This window comes from Cheilinus undulatus, linkage group 17 (genome assembly GCF_018320785.1).
Source record: "Cheilinus undulatus linkage group 17, ASM1832078v1, whole genome shotgun sequence".
Lineage (NCBI taxonomy): Eukaryota > Metazoa > Chordata > Actinopteri > Labriformes > Labridae > Cheilinus > Cheilinus undulatus.
In genome coordinates, this window is record NC_054881.1 from 4,430,579 (window position 1) to 4,449,569 (window position 18,991).

General features: G+C 42.3%; 4 protein-coding genes across 6 annotated transcripts; all 4 read right to left on the minus strand.

Annotated features, from left to right (window-relative positions):
* Nucleotides 1-2,238: 2,238 nt before the first annotated feature.
* Nucleotides 2,239-5,018, minus strand: LOC121524924 (peptidyl-prolyl cis-trans isomerase A-like). Of its 3 annotated transcripts, none has more exons than XM_041810512.1 (4): nt 4,594-5,018; nt 3,998-4,086; nt 2,683-2,855; nt 2,239-2,605 (listed from the first exon to the last, which is right to left on the minus strand). In XM_041810512.1, exons 1-4 carry the CDS (start codon nt 4,700-4,702, stop codon nt 2,470-2,472), a joined length of 507 nt encoding a protein of 168 aa, XP_041666446.1. In that variant the 5' UTR covers nt 4,703-5,018; the 3' UTR covers nt 2,239-2,469. The 3 variants fall into 3 exon arrangements, with proteins under 3 accessions (XP_041666446.1, XP_041666447.1, XP_041666448.1); XM_041810513.1 differs by having other exon boundaries at nt 4,638-4,708; XM_041810514.1 differs by having other exon boundaries at nt 4,601-4,619.
* A 63-nt stretch (nt 5,019-5,081) lies between these two features.
* LOC121524926 (peptidyl-prolyl cis-trans isomerase-like) lies at nt 5,082-8,470 on the minus strand. The gene is made up of 5 exons (XM_041810516.1): nt 8,288-8,470; nt 8,140-8,170; nt 5,671-5,759; nt 5,382-5,554; nt 5,082-5,302 (listed from the first exon to the last, which is right to left on the minus strand). Exons 1-5 carry the CDS (start codon nt 8,354-8,356, stop codon nt 5,170-5,172), a joined length of 495 nt encoding a protein of 164 aa, XP_041666450.1. The 5' UTR covers nt 8,357-8,470; the 3' UTR covers nt 5,082-5,169.
* Nucleotides 8,471-11,699: 3,229 nt separating this feature from the next.
* Nucleotides 11,700-14,184, minus strand: LOC121525479 (peptidyl-prolyl cis-trans isomerase-like). Its single transcript, XM_041811510.1, has 4 exons — nt 14,051-14,184; nt 13,458-13,546; nt 12,142-12,314; nt 11,700-12,066 (listed from the first exon to the last, which is right to left on the minus strand). The coding sequence occupies exons 1-4, from the start codon at nt 14,157-14,159 to the stop codon at nt 11,931-11,933; spliced, it is 507 nt and encodes a 168-aa protein (XP_041667444.1). The 5' UTR covers nt 14,160-14,184; the 3' UTR covers nt 11,700-11,930.
* Nucleotides 14,185-14,472: 288 nt separating this feature from the next.
* Nucleotides 14,473-17,862, minus strand: LOC121525483 (peptidyl-prolyl cis-trans isomerase-like). Its single transcript, XM_041811512.1, has 5 exons — nt 17,729-17,862; nt 17,581-17,611; nt 15,130-15,218; nt 14,841-15,013; nt 14,473-14,761 (listed from the first exon to the last, which is right to left on the minus strand). Exons 1-5 carry the CDS (start codon nt 17,795-17,797, stop codon nt 14,629-14,631), a joined length of 495 nt encoding a protein of 164 aa, XP_041667446.1. The 5' UTR covers nt 17,798-17,862; the 3' UTR covers nt 14,473-14,628.
* Between the last annotated feature and the right edge of the window lie 1,129 nt (nt 17,863-18,991).

The following is an 18,991-nucleotide window of genomic DNA, read 5'->3' on the forward strand; positions in this document are numbered from 1 at the left end:
TGATAAAATGGCCTTCTATAACACCAAATGTAATATAGTTTCCTCATCTGAGCCATTTCAGTGCTTAAGTGTCATCTAGAGGGCCCCCCCCCCAGTGAACCAAAAATGATAAAGTGCCCTCTCAGTTGACCAAATATGATAAAATGACATCTAGAGTACCCATCCACTGGACCAAATTTGATAAAGTGCCATCTAAAGTATGCTCCCAGTGGACCAAATATGATACAGTGCTCTCTAGATTTCCCTTCCATTGGACCAAATATGATCAAGTGCCCTCTGGAGTGCATTGGCAATGGATCAACATGATTAGGTGCCCTTTCAGTTGACTGAGCATGATAGAGTGCCCTCTTTATGGCCCCACCAGTGGACTGAACACAATAAAGTGCCCTCTTTGGGTTCCCTGCCTGTGAACCAAAGATGAAAAAGTGCCCTCTAGAGTGCATTTCCAGTAGACCAAGCATTGTAAAGTGGTCTTTAGGGTGCACTTTCCTGTGAACAAGGGGTGATAAAGTGCCCTTGGAGGTGCCTTTACAGTGAACCAATGTAGTAGAGTGCCTTCTAGATTGTCTTTCCAGTCAACCAAATGTGTGCCCTCTATAGTGACCTTTCAGTGTACCCAGCATAGTAGTCCCTTACTAGGTCCCTTCTAGTGGACAAAGTGTGATAAAGTGCCCTTCATGGTTCTCTGCCAGTTGATCAACATGGTAAAAGTCCTTCTAGTAGAGAAGATATGATACAGTGCCAGCTAGCATGCCCTTCCAGTTAGCCAAGTGTGATGAAGTGCCCTCTTAAGTTCCTTTCCAGTGAGTTAGGTGTGATAAAGTTCCCTCTAGGGTGCTCTACCAGGGGACCAAACATGGTAAGGGTCCCCTCTAGGTTGCCCTTTAAACAATTTCTGCACTTCTGCATCTTTTTTGTTTTTGTTTTTTAATGTTTTTGCTTTTTTATTTTAGTCTTTTTAAAGCTGATGGACTGGCCAGATTCAAGGTGGATCCATCTGGCAAAGCTGACAGTGCTACATAGTTTACTCCTCTGAGGTGGTGCGTGGGTATTACATCACAAAATCTCAGTGGGTGATTGGCCTTCAGTGAATCTGACAGAAAGTTCATCCAATCATCCTCTGAGATTTTTTCTGCCCTTCCCAAACTTCATCTTAAGGGTGTTTCCCAGATGGAGGTGAAATACATCCCATGCCCTGGATATGTTAAACAGCCGTTCTGGTGCATCAGGTTTCAGCCAATCAGCAGAGGTGCATCACTTTAATCTGCAGTATTAAGAAGGCAGTGAGATTGCATAACACAATGGCGGGCTCACACACCGCCACTTCTGTTTAAATAAACAGTACGATATGCCAAGTCTGCCAGGATTAAATCTACACATGTCCTGTTGATGGGTGGGGCAGACAAGTGTCTTTGTATTTCATGCCTGTCTCCCATTGAAAAACCCTAGGTATGGTCCTTCTGGAGCTGTGTCTCAATTCAGAGGTAGCATCCTAAGGAGAACCCAGATGAAACGAGATGATCTGCTCTCTCGAGGAATTCTTGTCTGCATCACCAGTTGTTCCTAACTGGTTATAGATGGGGGTTAATTGAAGGCACAAGGCCTCTTTCATAAGACCCTTTTACACATGCAACCTCAAATTTCCTGCTAACTTATCCCAGAAGATTTCCACTCACTTGCTCACACTTGTCCCTCGTGGCAGGAAGTTTTCCCTGCAGTTTGCCTGCCAGTCAAGGGAAAGTTTTGTGTTTGTTAAATCCTTGTGGAGACTGTAGATGTGCATGAGGGGCTTTAACCTGCATGATCATGAAAATCAACCTCGAAAATTTGCACACTGGGGTGAAATTCTTTATGTTATGTGATAATTAAGAAAAAGCATGCAAAATGTGATGAATTGGCACAAGAAATCAGTGAATCTCAATACAGCAAAGATAAAAAAAAATCAAAAAGTGAGGTATTATACACAATTCAACAATTTTGAAGCACTTGTACAAGTTTAAATAGTGAATTCATTCAGATAAATTCACTTTATTCTTTCAGGTTTTGCACAAAATGCCCTTTACTGTGACGTCTTTGTCGACTCCTTGTGGCTAGGTGTTTGAACTGCAACAACATGAAAATTAAAGCATACAGTAGGAGTTCTTTGTGAAGATTTAGTGGATCCATTTTGCATTAATAAGCATAATAATGATGCAGATAGTTTTGTTTTTTATAATGAATGAAAGGACAGACATGAGGTGAGCTTTCATGTTGTTTTATTTACACCATCACCAACATTTTGTTTGGATTTTGTGAACAAACAGGTCCATTAAAGAACAGACTGAGAGGTACAAAATATTACAGGATAAATATTAACACACATAAACATTTGAAGGAGTCAGGTCCGTCTGGTGTTTCTCTACTGACATGGACGGGGACGTGGAGGGTCGATCTGACAGATGCAGGCTGCACTGAAGGAGCCGTGTTGTTTTATTTTAGCTCCCCACAGTCGGCGATGACCACCTTGGCTTTAGTGGTGCCGCTCTTTGTCCCTTGTTTATCCATCGCCTTGACGACATCAATGCCCTCCACCACGCTGCCAAACACCACGTGTTTCCCGTTCAGCCTGCAGAGGAAAAAAGGAGCTGATTAGTATGAGAGAGACGCCTGAAACAGCCGCATGTGGGTCAGTGTGGAGCTCACCAGTCTGTGTTCGCCGTGCAGATGAAGAACTGCGAGCCGTTGGTGTTCGGCCCGGCGTTGGCCATGGACAGCGTGCCCAGGCCTGTGTGCTTCAGCTGGAAGTTCTCATCCGGAAACTTCTCCCCATAGATGGACTTTCCTCCAGTTCCATTGTGGTTAGTGAAATCCCCGCCCTTGAGAACAAATGATTTAAAGATGGAGAGGATTATTTTATCCAGATTACAATTAGTGTTGATGCATTTCAACTATGGGGCCATGCATGTGTGCATGTGTCTGTTGTATTTTGTGTCTGTAACTCTGTTAATTATGCTGCTGCTTTTCCTCCAGGAACTGCCAGGACACTCTTGTAAATGAGATTATTGGTCTCAAAGAGGTTTTCCTGGTTAAATAAAATAAAATAAATAAAAATAAAATAATGTTATTTAACTTTTGACCTATTGCTAAGCTCTGCCCTCAAACACCTTGAGCCAGTCGCATTTGTTGCAGCCACACAATGTGCTTGGACTTGTAGAACTCCACAGAAAAGCAATAATAATATCATTTTCCTTCAGTTTTAGTTTAGAAAAATGGTAAAGAGGTGTGAATGAGGTAAAGGCAACACTATTATGAGGTATCCTGAGAGGCTAGTGAAGCATGGTGGTGGCAGCATCATGCCGTGGGGGCGTTTCTCAGCAGCAGGGACTGGGAGAGTTGAGGTAAAGCTAAGTAAAAAGCAAGGTATAGAGATATCCTCAATGAAAACCTTTTCTGCAGCGCTCAGGACCTCAGACTGGGCCGAAAGTTCACCTTTCAACATGACAATGACCCTGAGACTACAGCCAAGACTACATAGGAGTGGCTCAGAGACAACTCTGACTGACCTAGAGTGGCCCACCTGAAGCCCTGACTTAAACAACATCTCTGGAGAGACCTGAAAATGGCTGTCCGCCACCTATCCCCATCCCACCTGACTGAGCTTGAGAGGAACTGCAAAGAAGAATGGCAGAAAATCCCCCAGCCTAGGTGTGCAAAGCTTGTTGTGTCGTATTTAAAAAGACTGGGCGCTGCAATTGCTGCCAAAGGTGCTTCAACTAAGTACTGTTGCTATTCACCATCAGACATCAGATTTACTGTAGCAAGAGATTGTAGTTAACACCCACCCAACTGGAAACCATTACTGTAACTGGCTGATTGTCTGTGAGCTAAAGAAGCGGGGCTTAGTGTTACATTAAAAGCCAGCTCTTTGGACCAGCGCCCTCACAAACACGTCACTAACTGAACCAATAAACATCCTGGTATCATGACGGCCCTAAAAGACAGCACACCTTTACTGTACCTGGCACATGAATTTAGGGATGATCCGATGAAAAGAGGAGCCTTTGTAGCCAAATCCTTTCTCTCCGGTGCACAGAGCACGGAAGTTTTCTGTAAAAGAAGACGATGCCTGTTTATTAAATGCTCTATAACAATTATTCAAAAAGGACAGGTTTATATCACAGCTTCCTAACCAGACAGCAGTGATTATCCTTAATGTTTAAATGCACATCTCAATCTGCAAGTATACTGATTTTTGCATTTTTAGTCTCTTCATGGTCATTTGGGTCTTCTGTGTTCGTGTTGCATCTCTTGCCCTTGAGTGTAAAATGTTAATTACCTCTCCAGGGTCATTATTTGTCCATTTTTGTCCCTCTTTGTGGACATTTTGCAGCTCAGATAAAGCCACATATTAAAAACAGCTGATAAACTTCAGTAATTAATCCTGTCCAAATGTTGACCCTGTTAGGACCTCAGGTCAGACTTGAATCCCGAATCCGGCCCCTGCTGTGATTGACTTTGACACCCTGAGCTAGACTATCTATGTCCCACTAAGGGCACTTTTAACAGCTTTTCTGCCACATTACTTAAAACATGAATTTGATTAATTTGGTTTACTAAATACACTGGACGGTTGGGCCACAATGTTGGGAAGCATGGACCTCGGCTTTATGGGGGTGGGCTTGGGTGAGCGAATCCACAACATCAGAGAATAATTGTAGTCCATCACAAGTAAACAGCACTGAAGAAGCAAACAAGTCCATCATGGCAGACACCGTGACAAAGCACGTCCTGTTCAACGATAAAAGAATGAAAATATTTGAGGTAGTGTAAGAAATCAACTAAAACAACAGTCACATAGGAGTAGTCATTTTTAATTTACGGAGACAATCCAGTGCAAAAATACTACTAATTATATCAAATGTTTTTTAAAGTAAACGTCTTTGCTAACTTGACAAATGAATCAAAAGAAACCCTGAATTTCTGCACAAAGTTTATCAAACTTGGTTTAATTTTATGTTTCAAGGATCAACAGGATCAATAATTTTGTTCTGATTTTTTAACAAATGAGGTCTTAGAACAGATAAAAAAAAATATATTACAGATTTAACACAGTAGATGTATTTTTGCAGAGTGCTAAGTGTTTTCCAATGACACCACTGATTTTTATGATTAAGGAGAGAGGCAGCTCTGTTACAGCTGACCACAGTCAGCTATGACTACTTTGCAGCTGGTCTTGCCACTTTCTGCACCTACAGCCTCCATTTTTTTGACAACATCCATGCCCTCCACAACTTTTCCAAACACCACGTGTTTCCCGTCCAACCTGAGGAGGAAAGTAAAAACCTTAATCATGCAGAAATAAAACCTGAGGAATCAGTAGACTGGTTTATATTCAGACATACCAGGGTGTTTGAACTGTGCAGATGAAGAACTGGGACCCGTTGGTGTTCTGTCCTGCGTTAGCCATGGACAGTATGCCTGGACCTGTGTGCTTCAGAGTGAAGTTCTCATCAGCAAACTTCTCCCCATAGATGGATTTGCCCCCGGTTCCATTGCCCCTGGTAAAGTCTCCACCCTGGAAGACAAAATCTGGATTTTCAAGCATCTGTTGCAGTGGTAATGAAATGTGAAGCTGTGGTGAAGGCTGAACTTGTCAAAACAAAACAAACAAATTCCTTTCTCTCACCATACCTGGCACATGAAATCTGGGATGATTCTGTGGAAAGAGGAGCCTTTGTAGCCAAAGCCTTTCTCCCCAGTGCAGAGAGCACGGAAATTTTCTGTAAAAGAAAGACAGACCCAAAACTTCAGGAAGTACACTTCACTGACCAAAACACTAAAAAACTATAGATTCATATCTCTGCATCAGGTAGTAGTCATTGCTTCAGCCAGGATCGGAAAAACCCCTTTTATACATCCTGATCAAGGCTGTTACACCTCTGTTACACATTATCGTAAACCTAAACGTCACAGAGAACCCCAAATCTAAAAAAAAGTTCACACTGCTTTGGACACTGCTTAAAGGGTAATGAAAAACAGACAACAGTGATTTGCAAATCCTTTTCAACACAGATTCAACTGAATACAGCACAGAGACAAGATCTGTAATGGTCAAACTGATGAACTTTGTTTTTTGAAATACAAGCACATTTGATGCCTGGACTGCATGCAGGCCAGTCTAGGCCCTGCCTTCTTTCACTGTGAAGCCATGCTGTTGTAACTCACACAGAATATTTTTTGGCATTGTCTCACTGAAATCAGCAGGGACATCCCTGAAAAGACATTGTCTGAAAGGAAATATATATATATCTCCAAAACCTGCATGTACCTCTCACTATTAATGCTGCCTTCACAGATGTGCATGTGACCCATATCATGGGCACTAATACACCATCATAGATGCTGGCAGCCTTGAATTTATTCAAAGACCACAGCACACTTTCTCTTCTTAGGTCAGTCCATCTCAGGTGAGCTTGGGGCCAAGAGAAGTGGGCGGGGCTTCTGGGTACTGTTGATATATGTGTTAGTCTTTATCTAGTAGAGTCTTAAATGAAGCCTAGTGTTAGTTCATGCAGGACACAGTAGTCACACAGTCAGCTGATCCCAATTATCGCCTCCCAGCTCCCACAGCCAATCACAGCTCTTTCTCTCAACACATCAGCGTCTTTGAATATTACGCTCTTCTCACTAATCCCTGCTTGCACTAATGCTGATGCAGCACGCTGCTGCTGCAGGCAAAGCTCAACCACCTCCATCCCAGCCTCTTCCTTTATAGTAAAACGCTTGTTGCATCCTCATATTCAGACTCATGCTACCATGGGTTAATTGCTTTGAACTGATTTTATTATATACAGTGTGCAGCACCACCTGAGGAGGTCAAAGGTCACATGCATTCAGTTTCAGTTTTTAACCTTTTCTCAAGATTCTCCGAACCTTTTGATGATAGTATGGACTGTAAATCTCTAAATGTCTTGCAGTTTAGGAACATTTATGTTGATTGATTTTTCCATGCAGTCTCTCACAGAGTGGAGAACCTCACACCATCATTGATCGTGAATGACTGATCCTTTCAGGAGTGCCCCTTTTAGACCCATCATGGTACTATCACCTGTGACCAATTAACCTACTTACCTGTGGAATGTTCCAGGTGTCTGGAGGCATTCCACCACTTTCCCAGTCTTTTCTTGCCCACGTCTTAACTTTTTTGGAACATGTTGCAGGCATGCAAATTCAGAATTTTTTAGTACATAAAAAAAAATCAGTTTGACAATTAAATATCTTGTCTCTGTATTCAGTTAAATACAATAAAAATAGCAGATCACTATATTCCATGACTATTCACATTTACGCATTGTCCCAACTTTTTTGGAATTAGCGTTTGTACATATTTGGGAAGCTGGTGCTTTTTCTTTTCTTTTTATCTTGTTTTATGCAGTAACACTTTGTAAATCCCAAGCAGCAACCTGCAGACTTTAAAGCCAAAGCTGGAGTTTAAAAAGCTGCACTTTCTGAAGCCTCCATGTTCATTCTTCCTACTTCAGCTCCTCCTCTTTCCCTTCCTCTAGATTAGCAGGAAGTTAGTCGGCATCCCTTTTTCAAACCACCATTTTTGGCTTCATAACGTAGCCTCAGAAACCAGTGGATTACTTCACCGTTCTTTGGTTGAATCACACTCTAGGATACGTCTATTAGGCCATTTAGGAGTTGTGTAAAAATGCAAAGAACAAGAGCTTCATTGTGACACTGCAGCAGGATCTCAGTGTGAAAGGGCTTTTTCATTTACCTCTGAACCTGCTGTAAAAGATTCAGAGTTGCTGTTTTAGTAAATTAAAACATTGAGTACTTTTACTGGCCTATTTTTGTTGTTTTGGCACATATGTGAGAGATTTTTAAAGGTTTTTCTGAAGAATTTGCATCACTTTGTAGGCTTTTAAAGATATAATGTGGTGTAAATGTAGTTCTTCATTTGTATTTACCGCTGCTGGTATCTCTTATCAGTACTTTGCACACTAAAATCCCTGGAATTCAATGATGCATCAGCCAAACATGAACCTGCAGCATTTTGGGTGTGTGGAAAAAGCCCAGGCAGGAGCTGTTTGGTTCAAGCTGCAAGCAGGGAACTGTAATGAAGCTTCCTGGTTTTTATTAGAGTTGACCTACCTACAGTCTTTGGGACCATGTCAGCTCGCAGCTGCAAAACACAAACATTGACTTTTTACTTAATCATGCACACTGGTGTCAGAATATTCTAGTAGCTCATTTCAAACATTGAAAAAAATTGTATTAAATAATTCAAGGTTTATCCTACCTCCATTACAATCCTGCCAGCCGGCTGGCCACCAATAGTGATATCGAAGTAAACTCTGGGCTTAGCCATGTCTGTAAAGTTGTTATGAGACAGGTAAGAAGAAGAAGACGGAGACGCCCTTAAATGAGTCTCAGACAGTGTGTCCGATGCTCTATCTTTTTATGTCTGTGCTGTGCAGACTCATTGGTGGAGTAGAGACTGCCGACAACCACTCACAGGTCAAGTTCATCTAAACGACTCAAGAACAGACCAATGGGAAGAAAAAAAGGCAGGTTTTATGTGAAGAGGATCAGTCCATGTTAGGCGGAGCGCTAACATGGGCGCAGACCAGCATCGTGAAAGAAAGCACTCGTGTGCAGACGTGTTAGAATGAACTTCCTCAAAATACTGGGTGAGGTTTAATACTCTCTCTGTGGCATATGAAGAAAGTCTGAGGGAGAATATCTTCAGTCCTTTGTTTTATGGTCTCTTAAGGAGATTTCAGCAATTTATGAATCAAACAGGCACACTGGTTGCTCCCCTGGTTCCTTATGTTTGAAAAAATGCAGCTGAAGTGCCCGCTTGGATGCACTTTATCATGCACTATGGTGCACTGCATGGTAAAGTGCCCATCCAATGGACCAAACATGAAAAAATGCTCTTCTAGAACACCAAATGTGAAAAAGAGCCGTCTTGGATGGTCATGCAGTATGGTGCACTGCATGATAAAGTGCCCGTCCAGTGGTCCAAACATGATTTAAGTGTCTTTCTAGAACACCAAATGTGACAAGGTGCCCTCTAAAGGGAACTTCCTGTGGACCAAACATGATAAAGTGGCCTTCTATGACACCAAATGCAATAAAGTTCCTTCAACAGAGCCATTTCAGTGGACAAAACATGACAAAGGGCCTTCTAGAACACCAAATGCGATAAAGTGCCCTCTAGAGTGAACTTTCTGTGGGCCAAGCAAGTGCCATCTACAGTACCCTCCAAGTGGACCAAAGCTTATTAAGTGCCATCTAGAGTGCCCTCCCTCTGGGCAAAATATGAAAATGCCCACTGGAGTGCCCTCCCACTGGACCAAATTTGATAAAGTGAACTCAAGAGTACCCACCACTGGACCAAATTTGATAAAGTGAACTCTAGAGTACCCACCAGTGGACCAAATTTGATAAAGTGCTATCTAAAGTACGCTCCCATGGGACCAAATATGATACAGTGCCTTCTAGAGTTCCTTTCCATTGGACCAAATATGATAAAGTGCCCTCTGGAGTGCCTTGGCAGTGGACCAACATGATTAAGTGTCCTACCAGTGGACTGAACACAATAAAGTGCCCTCTTTGGGTTCCCTACCTGTGAACCAAAAATGAAGAAAGTGCCCTCTAGAGTGTATTTCCAGTAGACCAAGCATTGTAAAGTGGTCTTTAGGGTGCACTTTTCTGTGAGCAAGGGGTGATAAAGTGCCCTTGGAGGTGCCTTTACAGTGAACCAATGTAGTAGAGTGCCTTCTAGATTGTCTTTCCAGTCAACCAAATGTGTGCCCTCTATAGTGACCTTTCAGTGTACCCAACATAGTAGTCCCTTACTAGGTCCCTTCTAGTGGACAAAGTGTGATAAAGTGCCCTTCATGGTTCTCTGCCAGTTGATCAACATGGTAAAAGTCCTTCTAGTGGAGAAGATATGATACAGTGCCAGCTAGCATGCCCTTCCAGTGAGCCAAGTGTGATAAAGTGCCCTCTTAAGTTCCTTTCCAGTGAGTTAGGTGTGATAAAGTTCCCTCTAGGGTGCTCTACCAGGGGACCAAACATGGTAAGGGTCCCCTCTAGGTTGCCCTTTAAACAATTTCTGCACTTCTGCATCTTTTTTGTTTTTTTTTATGTTTTTGCTTTTTTATTTTAGTCTTTTTAAAGCTGATGAACTGGCCAGATTCAAGGTGGATCCATCTGGCAAAGCTGACAGTGCTACATAGTTTACTCCTCTGTGGTGGTGCGTGGGTATTACATCACAAAATCTCAGTGGGTGATTGGCCTTCAATGAATCTGACAGAAAGTTCATCCAATCATCCTCTGAGATTTTTTCTGCCCTTCCCAAACTTCGTCTTTAGAGTGTTTCCCAGATGGAGGTGAAATACATCCCATGCCCTGGATATGTTAAACAGCCGTTCTGGTGCATCAGGTTTCAGCCAATCAGCAGAGGTGCATCACTTTAATCTGCAGTATTAAGAAGGCAGTGAGATTGCATAACACAATGGCGGTCTCACACTGCCACTTCTGTTTAAATAAACAGTACAATATGCCAAGTCTGCCAGGATTAAATCCACACATGTCCTGTCGATGGGTGGGGCAGACAAGTGTCTTTGTATTTCATGCCTGTCTCCCATTGAAAAACCCTAGGTATGGTCCTTCTGGAGCTGTGTCTCAATTCAGAGGTAGCGTCCTAAAGAGAAACCAGATGAAACGAGATGATCTGCTCTCTCGAGGAATTCTTGTCTGCATCACCAGTTGTTCCTAACCGGTTATAGATGGGGGTTAATTAAAGGCACAAGGCCTCTTTCATAAGACCCTTTTACACATGCAACCTCAAATTTCCTGCTAACTTATCCCAGAAGATTTCCACTCACTTGCTCACACTTGTCCCTCGTGGCAGGAAGTTTTCCCTGCAGTTTGCCTGCCAGTCAAGGGAAAGTTTTGTGTTTGTTAAATCCTTGTGGAGACTGTAGATGTGCATGAGGGGCTTTAACCTGCAGAGTGAGGAAGCTGAAATGTTGGGAACGCACGTCTCCTGGGCCAAAATTAAATCTGTGAAAGGTGGGAGCAATGGTAATGGTAATCCATTGATCTGTAGACTGCGAGGCCAAAATAAACTGCAGACTTGCACTCATGTATAAAGCGATGGGTTCACTGGACAAGGTCGTGTGGCGTTCCTGGTATCTGAGCATGTGGATTTGTTTAGCATTTATCTGCATGAGTATATATTGGTCTCGGCCTGGGGCCCCTATATCATAAAAACCACCCTTGAAAATTTGCATTCTTGGGGGAAATTCCTTGTATTATGTGATAAGTAAGAAAAAGCATGCAAAATGTGATAAATTGGCACAAAGACTCAGTGAATCTCAGTAAAGCAAAGATAAAAAAAATATATAAAGTGAGGTATCATACACAACTTAACAACTTTAAAGCACCTGTACAAGTTTAAATAGTGGATTCATTCAGATAAATTCATTTTCTCTCAGGTTTTACATACAATTCCCCTTAACTGTGACGTCTTTGTCGACCCCTTGTGGCTAGATGTTTGAACTGCAACAACATGAAAATTAAAGCATACAGTAGGTGTTCTTTGTGAAGATTTAGTGGATCTATTTTGCATTAATAAGCATAATAATGATGCAGATAGTTTTGGGTTTTTTATAATGAATGAAAGGACAGACATGAGGTGAGCTTTCATGTTGTTTTATTTACACCATCACCAACATTTTGTTTGGATTTTGTGAACAAACAGGTCCATTAAAGAACAGACTGAGAGGTACAAAATATTACAGGATAAATATTAACACACATAAACATTTGAAGGAGTCAGGTCCGTCTGGTGTTTCTCTACTGACATGGACGGGTACGTGGAGGGTCGATCTGACAGATGCAGGCTGCACTGAAGGAGCCGTGTTGTTTTATTTTAGCTCCCCACAGTCGGCGATGACCACCTTGGCTTTAGTGGTGCCGCTCTTTGTCCCTTGTTTATCCATCGCCTTGACGACATCAATGCCCTCCACCACGCTGCCAAACACCACGTGTTTCCCGTTCAGCCTGCAGAGGAAAAAGAGCTGATTAGTATGAGAGAGACGCCTGAAACAGCCGCATGTGGGTCAGTGTGGAGCTCACCAGTCGGTGTTCGCCGTGCAGATGAAGAACTGTGAGCCGTTGGTGTTCGGCCCGGCGTTGGCCATGGACAGCGTGCCCAGGCCTGTGTGCTTCAGCTGGAAGTTCTCATCCGGAAACTTCTCCCCATAGATGGACTTTCCTCCAGTTCCATTGTGGTTAGTGAAATCCCCGCCCTTGAGAACAAATGATTTAAAGATGGAGAGGATTATTTTATCCAGATTACAATTAGTGTTGATGCATTTCAACTATGGGGCCATGCATGTGTGCATGTGTCTGTTGTATTTTGTGTCTGTAACTCTGTTAATTATGCTGCTGCTTTTCCTCCAGGAACTGCCAGGACACTCTTGTAAATGAGATTATTGGTCTCAAAGAGGTTTTCCTGGTTAAATAAAATAAAATAAATAAAAATAAAATAATGTTATTTAACTTTTGACCTATTGCTAAGCTCTGCCCTCAAACACCTTGAGCCAGTCGCATTTGTTGCAGCCACACAATGTGCTTGGACTTGTAGAACTCCACAGAAAAGCAATAATAATATCATTTTCCTTCAGTTTTAGTTTAGAAAAATGGTAAAGAGGTGTGAATGAGGTAAAGGCAACACTATTATGAGGTATCCTGAGAGGCTAGTGAAGCATGGTGGTGGCAGCATCATGCCGTGGGGGCGTTTCTCAGCAGCAGGGGACTGGGAGAGTTGAGGGAAAGCTAAGTAAAAAGCAAGGTATAGAGATATCCTCAATGAAAACCTTTTCTGCAGCGCTCAGGACCTCAGACTGGGCCGAAAGTTCACCTTTCAACATGACAATGACCCTGAGACTACAGCCAAGACTACATAGGAGTGGCTCAGAGACAACTCTGACTGACCTAGAGTGGCCCACCTGAAGCCCTGACTTAAGCAACATCTCTGGAGAGACCTGAAAATGGCTGTCCGCCACCTATCCCCATCCCACCTGACTGAGCTTGAGAGGAACTGCAAAGAAGAATGGCAGAAAATCCCCCAGCCTAGGTGTGCAAAGCTTGTTGTGTCGTATTTAAAAAGACTGGGCGCTGTAATTGCTGCCAAAGGTGCTTCAACTAAGTACTGTTGCTATTCACCATCAGACATCAGATTTACTGTAGCAAGAGATTGTAGTTAACACCCACCCAACTGGAAACCATTACTGTAACTGGCTGATTGTCTGTGAGCTAAAGAAGCGGGGCTTAGTGTTACATTAAAAGCCAGCTCTTTGGACCAGCCCCCTCACAAACACGTCACTAACTGAACCAATAAACATCCTGGTATCATGACGGCCCTAAAAGACAGCACACCTTTACTGTACCTGGCACATGAATTTAGGGATGATCCGATGAAAAGAGGAGCCTTTGTAGCCAAATCCTTTCTCTCCGGTGCACAGAGCACGGAAGTTTTCTGTAAAAGAAGACGATGCCTGTTTATTAAATGCTCTATAACAATTATTCAAAAAGGACAGGTTTATATCACAGCTTCCTAACCAGACAGCAGTGATTATCCTTGGTGTTAAAATGCACATCTCAATCTGCAAGTATACTGATTTTTGCATTTTTAGTCTCTTCATGGTCATTTGGGTCTTCTGTGTTCGTGTTGCATCTCTTGCCCTTGAGTGTAAAATGTTAATTACCTCCAGGGTCATTATTTGTCCATTTTGTCCCTCTTTGTGGACATTTTGCAGCTCAGATAAAGCCACATATTAAAAACAGCTGATAAACTTCAGTAATTAATCCTGTCCAAATGTTGACCCTGTTAGGACCTCAGGTCAGACTTGAATCCCGAATCCGGCCCCTGCTGTGATTGACTTTGACACCCTGAGCTAGACTATCTATGTCCCACTAAGGGCACTTTTAACAGCTTTTCTGCCACATTACTTAAAACATGAATTTGATTAATTTGGTTTACTAAATACACTGGACGGTTGGGCCACAATGTTGGGAAGCATGGACCTCGGCTTTATGGGGGTGGGCTTGGGTGAGCGAATCCACAACATCAGAGAATAATTGTAGTCCATCACAAGTAAGCAGCACTGAAGAAGCAAACAAGTCCATCATGGCAGACTCCGTGTCAAAGCACGTCCTGTTCAACGATAAAAGAATGAAAATATTTGAGGTAGTGTAAGAAATCAAGTACAAACAACAGTCACATAGGAGTAGTCATTTTTAATTTACAGAGACAATCCAGTGCAAAAATACTACTAATTATAGCAAATGTTTTTTAAAGTAAACGTCTTTGCTAACTTGACAAATGAATCAAAAGAAACCCTGAATTTCTGCACAAAGTTTATCAAACTTGGTTTAATCTTATGTTTCAAGGATCAACAGGATCAATAATTTTGTTCTGATTTTTTAACAAATGAGGTCTTAGAACAGATAAAAAAAAAATATAACACAGATTTACCACAGTAGACGTATTTTTGCAGAGTGCTAAGTGTTTTCCAATGACACCACTGATTTTTATGATTAAGGAGAGAGGCAGCTCTGTTACAGCTGACCACAGTCAGCTATGACTACTTTGCAGCTGGTCTTGCCACTTTCTGCACCTACAGCCTCCATTTTTTTGACAACATCCATGCCCTCCACAACTTTTCCAAACACCACGTGTTTCCCGTCCAACCTGAGGAGGAAAGTAAAAACCTTAATCATGCAGAAATGAAACCTGAGGAATCAGTAGAGTGGTTTATATTCAGACATACCAGGGTGTTTGAGCTGTGCAGATGAAGAACTGGGACCCGTTGGTGTTCTGTCCTGCGTTAGCCATGGACAGTATGCCTGGACCTGTGTGCTTCAGAGTGAAGTTCTCATCAGCAAACTTCTCCCCATAGATGGATTTGCCCCCGGTTCCATTGCCCCTGGTAAAGTCTCCACCCTGGAAGACAAAATCTGGATTTTCAAGCATCTGTTGCAGTGGTAATGAAATGTGAAGCTGTGGTGAAGGCTGAACTTGTCAAAACAAAACAAACAAATTCCTTTCTCTCACCATACCTGGCACATGAATTTTGGAATGATTCTGTGGAAAGAGGAGCCTTTGTAGCCAAAGCCTTTCTCCCCAGTGCAGAGAGCACGGAAATTTTCTGTAAAAAAAAGACAGACCCAAAACTAGGAAGTACACTTCACTGACCAAAACACTAAAAAACTATAGATTCATATCTCTGCATCAGGTAGTAGTCATTGCTTCAGCCAGGATCGGAAAAAACCCTTTTATACATCCTGATCAAGGCTGTTACACCTCTGTTACACATTATCGTAAACCTAAACGTCACAGAGAACCCCAAATCTAAAAAAAAGTTCACACTGCTTTGGACACTGCTTAAAGGGTAAAGAAAAATGGAAAACAGTTATTTGGAAATCCTTTTCAACACAGATTCAACTGAATACAGCACAGAGACAAGATCTGTAATGGTCAAACTGATGAACTTTGTTTTTTAAAATACAAGCACATTTGATGCCTGGACTGCATGCAGGCCAGTCTAGGCCCTGCCTTCTTTCACTGTGAAGCCATGCTGTTGTAACTCACACAGAATGTTTTTTTGGCATTGTCTCACTGAAATCAGTGTCATTTGCTGAAAGGAAATATGTATATATCTCCAAAACCTGTATGTACCTCTCACTATTAATGCTGCCTTCACAGATGTGCATGTGACCCATGCCATGGGCACTAATACACCATCATAGATGCTGGCAGCCTTGAATTTATTCAAAGACCACAGCACACTTTCTCTTCTTAGGTCAGTCCATCTCAGGTGAGCTTGGGGCCAAGAGAAGTGGGCGGGGCTTCTGGGTACTGTTGATGTATGTGTTAGTCTTTATCTAGTAGAGTCTTCAATGAAGCCTAGTGTTAGTTCATGCAGGACACAGTAGTCACACAGTCAGCTGATCCCAATTATCGCCTCCCAGCTCCCACAGCCAATCACAGCTCTTTCTCTCAACACGTCAGTGTCTTTGAATATTACGCTCTTCTCACTAATCCCTGCTTGCACTAATGCTGATGCAGCACGCTGCTGCTGCAGGCAAAGCTCAACCACCTCCATCCCAGCCTCTTCCTTTATAGCAAAACACTCGTTGCCTCCTCATATTCAGGCTCATGCTACAATGGGTTAATTGCTTTGAACTGATTTTATTATATACAGTGTGCAGCACCACCTGAGGAGGTCAAAGGTCACATGCATTCAGTTTCAGTTTTTAACCTTTTCTCAAGATTCTCCGAACCTTTTGATGATAGTATGGACTGTAAATCTCTAAATGTCTTGCAGTTTAGGAACATTTATGTTGAATGATTTTTCCATGCAGTCTCTCACAGAGTGGAGAACCTCACACCATCATTGATCGTGAATGACTGATCCTTTCAGGAGTGCCCCTTTTAGACCCATCATGGTACTATCACCTGTGACCAGTTAACCTACTTACCTGTGGAATGTTCCAGGTGTTTGGAGGCATTCCACCACTTTCCCAGTCTTTTCTTGCCCACGTCTTAACTTTTTTGGAACATGTTGCAGGCATGCAAATTCAGAATTTTTTAGTACATAAAAAAAAATCAGTTTGACAATTAAATATCTTGTCTCTGTATTCAGTTAAATACAAAAAAAATAGCAGATCACTATATTCCATGACTATTCACATTTACGCATTGTCCCAACTTTTTTGGAATTGGCGTTTGTACATATTTGGGAAGCTGGTGCTTTTTCTTTTATTTTTATCTTGTTTTATGCAGTAACACTTTGTAAATCCCAAGCAGCAACCTGCAGACTTTAAAGCCAAAGCTGGAGTTTAAAAAGCTGCACTTTCTGAAGCCTCCATGTTCATTCTTCCTACTTCAGCTCATCCCTTTTCCCTTCCTCTAGATTAGCAGGAAGTTAGTCGGCATCCCTTTTTCAAACCGCCATTTTTGGCTTCATAACGTAGCCTCAGAAACCAGTGGATTACTTCACCGTTCTTTGGTTGAATCACACTCTAGGATACATCTATTAGGCCATTTAGGAGTTGTGTAAAAATGCAAAGAACAAGAGCTTCATTGTGACACTGCAGCAGGATCTCAGTGTGAAAGGGCTTTTTCATTTACCTCTGAACCTGCTGTAAAAGATTCAGAGTTGCTGTTTTAGTAAATTAAAACATTGAGTACTTTTACTGGCCTATTTTTGTTGTTTTGGCACGTATGTTTGAGATTTTTAAAGGTTTTTCTGAAGAATTTGCATCACTTTGTAGGCTTTTAAAGATGTAATGTGGTGTAAATGTAGTTCTTCATTTGTATTTACCGCTGCTGGTATCTCTTATCAGTACTTTGCACACTAAAATCCCTGGAATTCAATGATGCATCAGCCAAACATGAACCTGCAGCATTTTGGGTGTGTGGAAAAAGCCCAGGCAGGAGCTGTTTGGTTCAAGCTGCAAGCAGGGAACTGTAATGAAGCTTCCTGGTTTTTATTAGAGTTGACCTACCTACAGTCTTTGGGACCATGTCAGCTCGCAGCTGCAAAACACAAACATTGACTTTTTACTTAATCATGCACACTGGTGTCAGAATATTCTAGTAGCTCATTTCAAACATTGAAAAAAATTGTATTAAATAATTCAAGGTTTATCCTACCTCCATTACAATCCTGCCAGCCGGCTGGCCATCAATAGTGATATCGAAGTAAACTCTGGGCTTAGCCATGTCTGTAAAGTTGTTATGAGACAGGTAAGAAGAAGAAGATGCACTTGAATGAGTCTCAGACAGTGTGTCCGATGCTCTTTCTTTTTATGTCTGTGCTGTGCAGACTCATTGGTGGAGTAGAGACTGCCGACAACCACTCACAGGTCAAGTTCATCTAAACGACTCAAGAACAGACCAATGGGAAGAAAAAAGGGCGGGTTTTATGTGAAGAGGATCAGTCCATGTTAGGTGGAGCGCTGACTCGTCTGACAGGTTTCTGTGGCGCAGACCAGCATCGTGAAAGAAAGCACTCGTGTGCAGACGTGTTAGAATGAACTTCCTCAAAATACTGGGTGAGTTTTAATACTCTCTCTGTGGCATATGAAGGAAGTCTGAGGGAGAATATCTTCAGTCCTTTGTTTTATGGTCTTTAGAGGAGATTTCAGCTATTTGTGAACCAAACAGGCACACTGGTTGCTCCCCTGGTTCCTTATGTTTGAAAAAATGCAGCTAAAGTGTCCGCTTGTATGCACTTTATCATGCACTATGGTGCACTGCATGATAAAGTGCCCATCCAATGGACCAAACATGAAAAAATGCTCTTCTAGAACACCAAATGTGAAAAAGAGCCGTCTTGGATGGTCATGCAGTATGGTGCACTGCATGATAAAGTGCCCGTCCAGTGGTCCAAACATGATGAAGTGTCTTTCTAGAACACCAAATGTGACAAGGTGCCCTCTAAAGGGAACTTCCTGTGGACCAAACACGATAAAGTGGCCTTCTATGACACCAAATACGATAAAGTTCCTTCAACAGAGCCATTTCAGTGGACAAAACATGACAAAGGGCCTTCTAGAACACCAAATGCGATAAAGTGCCCTCTAGAGTGAACTTTCTGTGGGCCAAGCAAGTGCCATCTACAGTACCCTCCAAGTGGACCAAAGCTTATTAAGTGCCATCTAGAGTGCCCTCCCTCTGGGCAAAATATGAAAATGCCCACTGGAGTGCCCTCCCACTGGACCAAATTTGATAAAGTGAACTCAAGAGTACCCACCACTGGACCAAATTTGATAAAGTGAACTCAAGAGTACCCACCACTGGACCAAATTTGATAAAGTGCCATCTAAAGTACGCTCCCAGGGGACCAAATATGATACAGTGCCTTCTAGAGTTCCTTTCCATTGGACCAAATATGATAAAGTGCCCTCTGGAGTG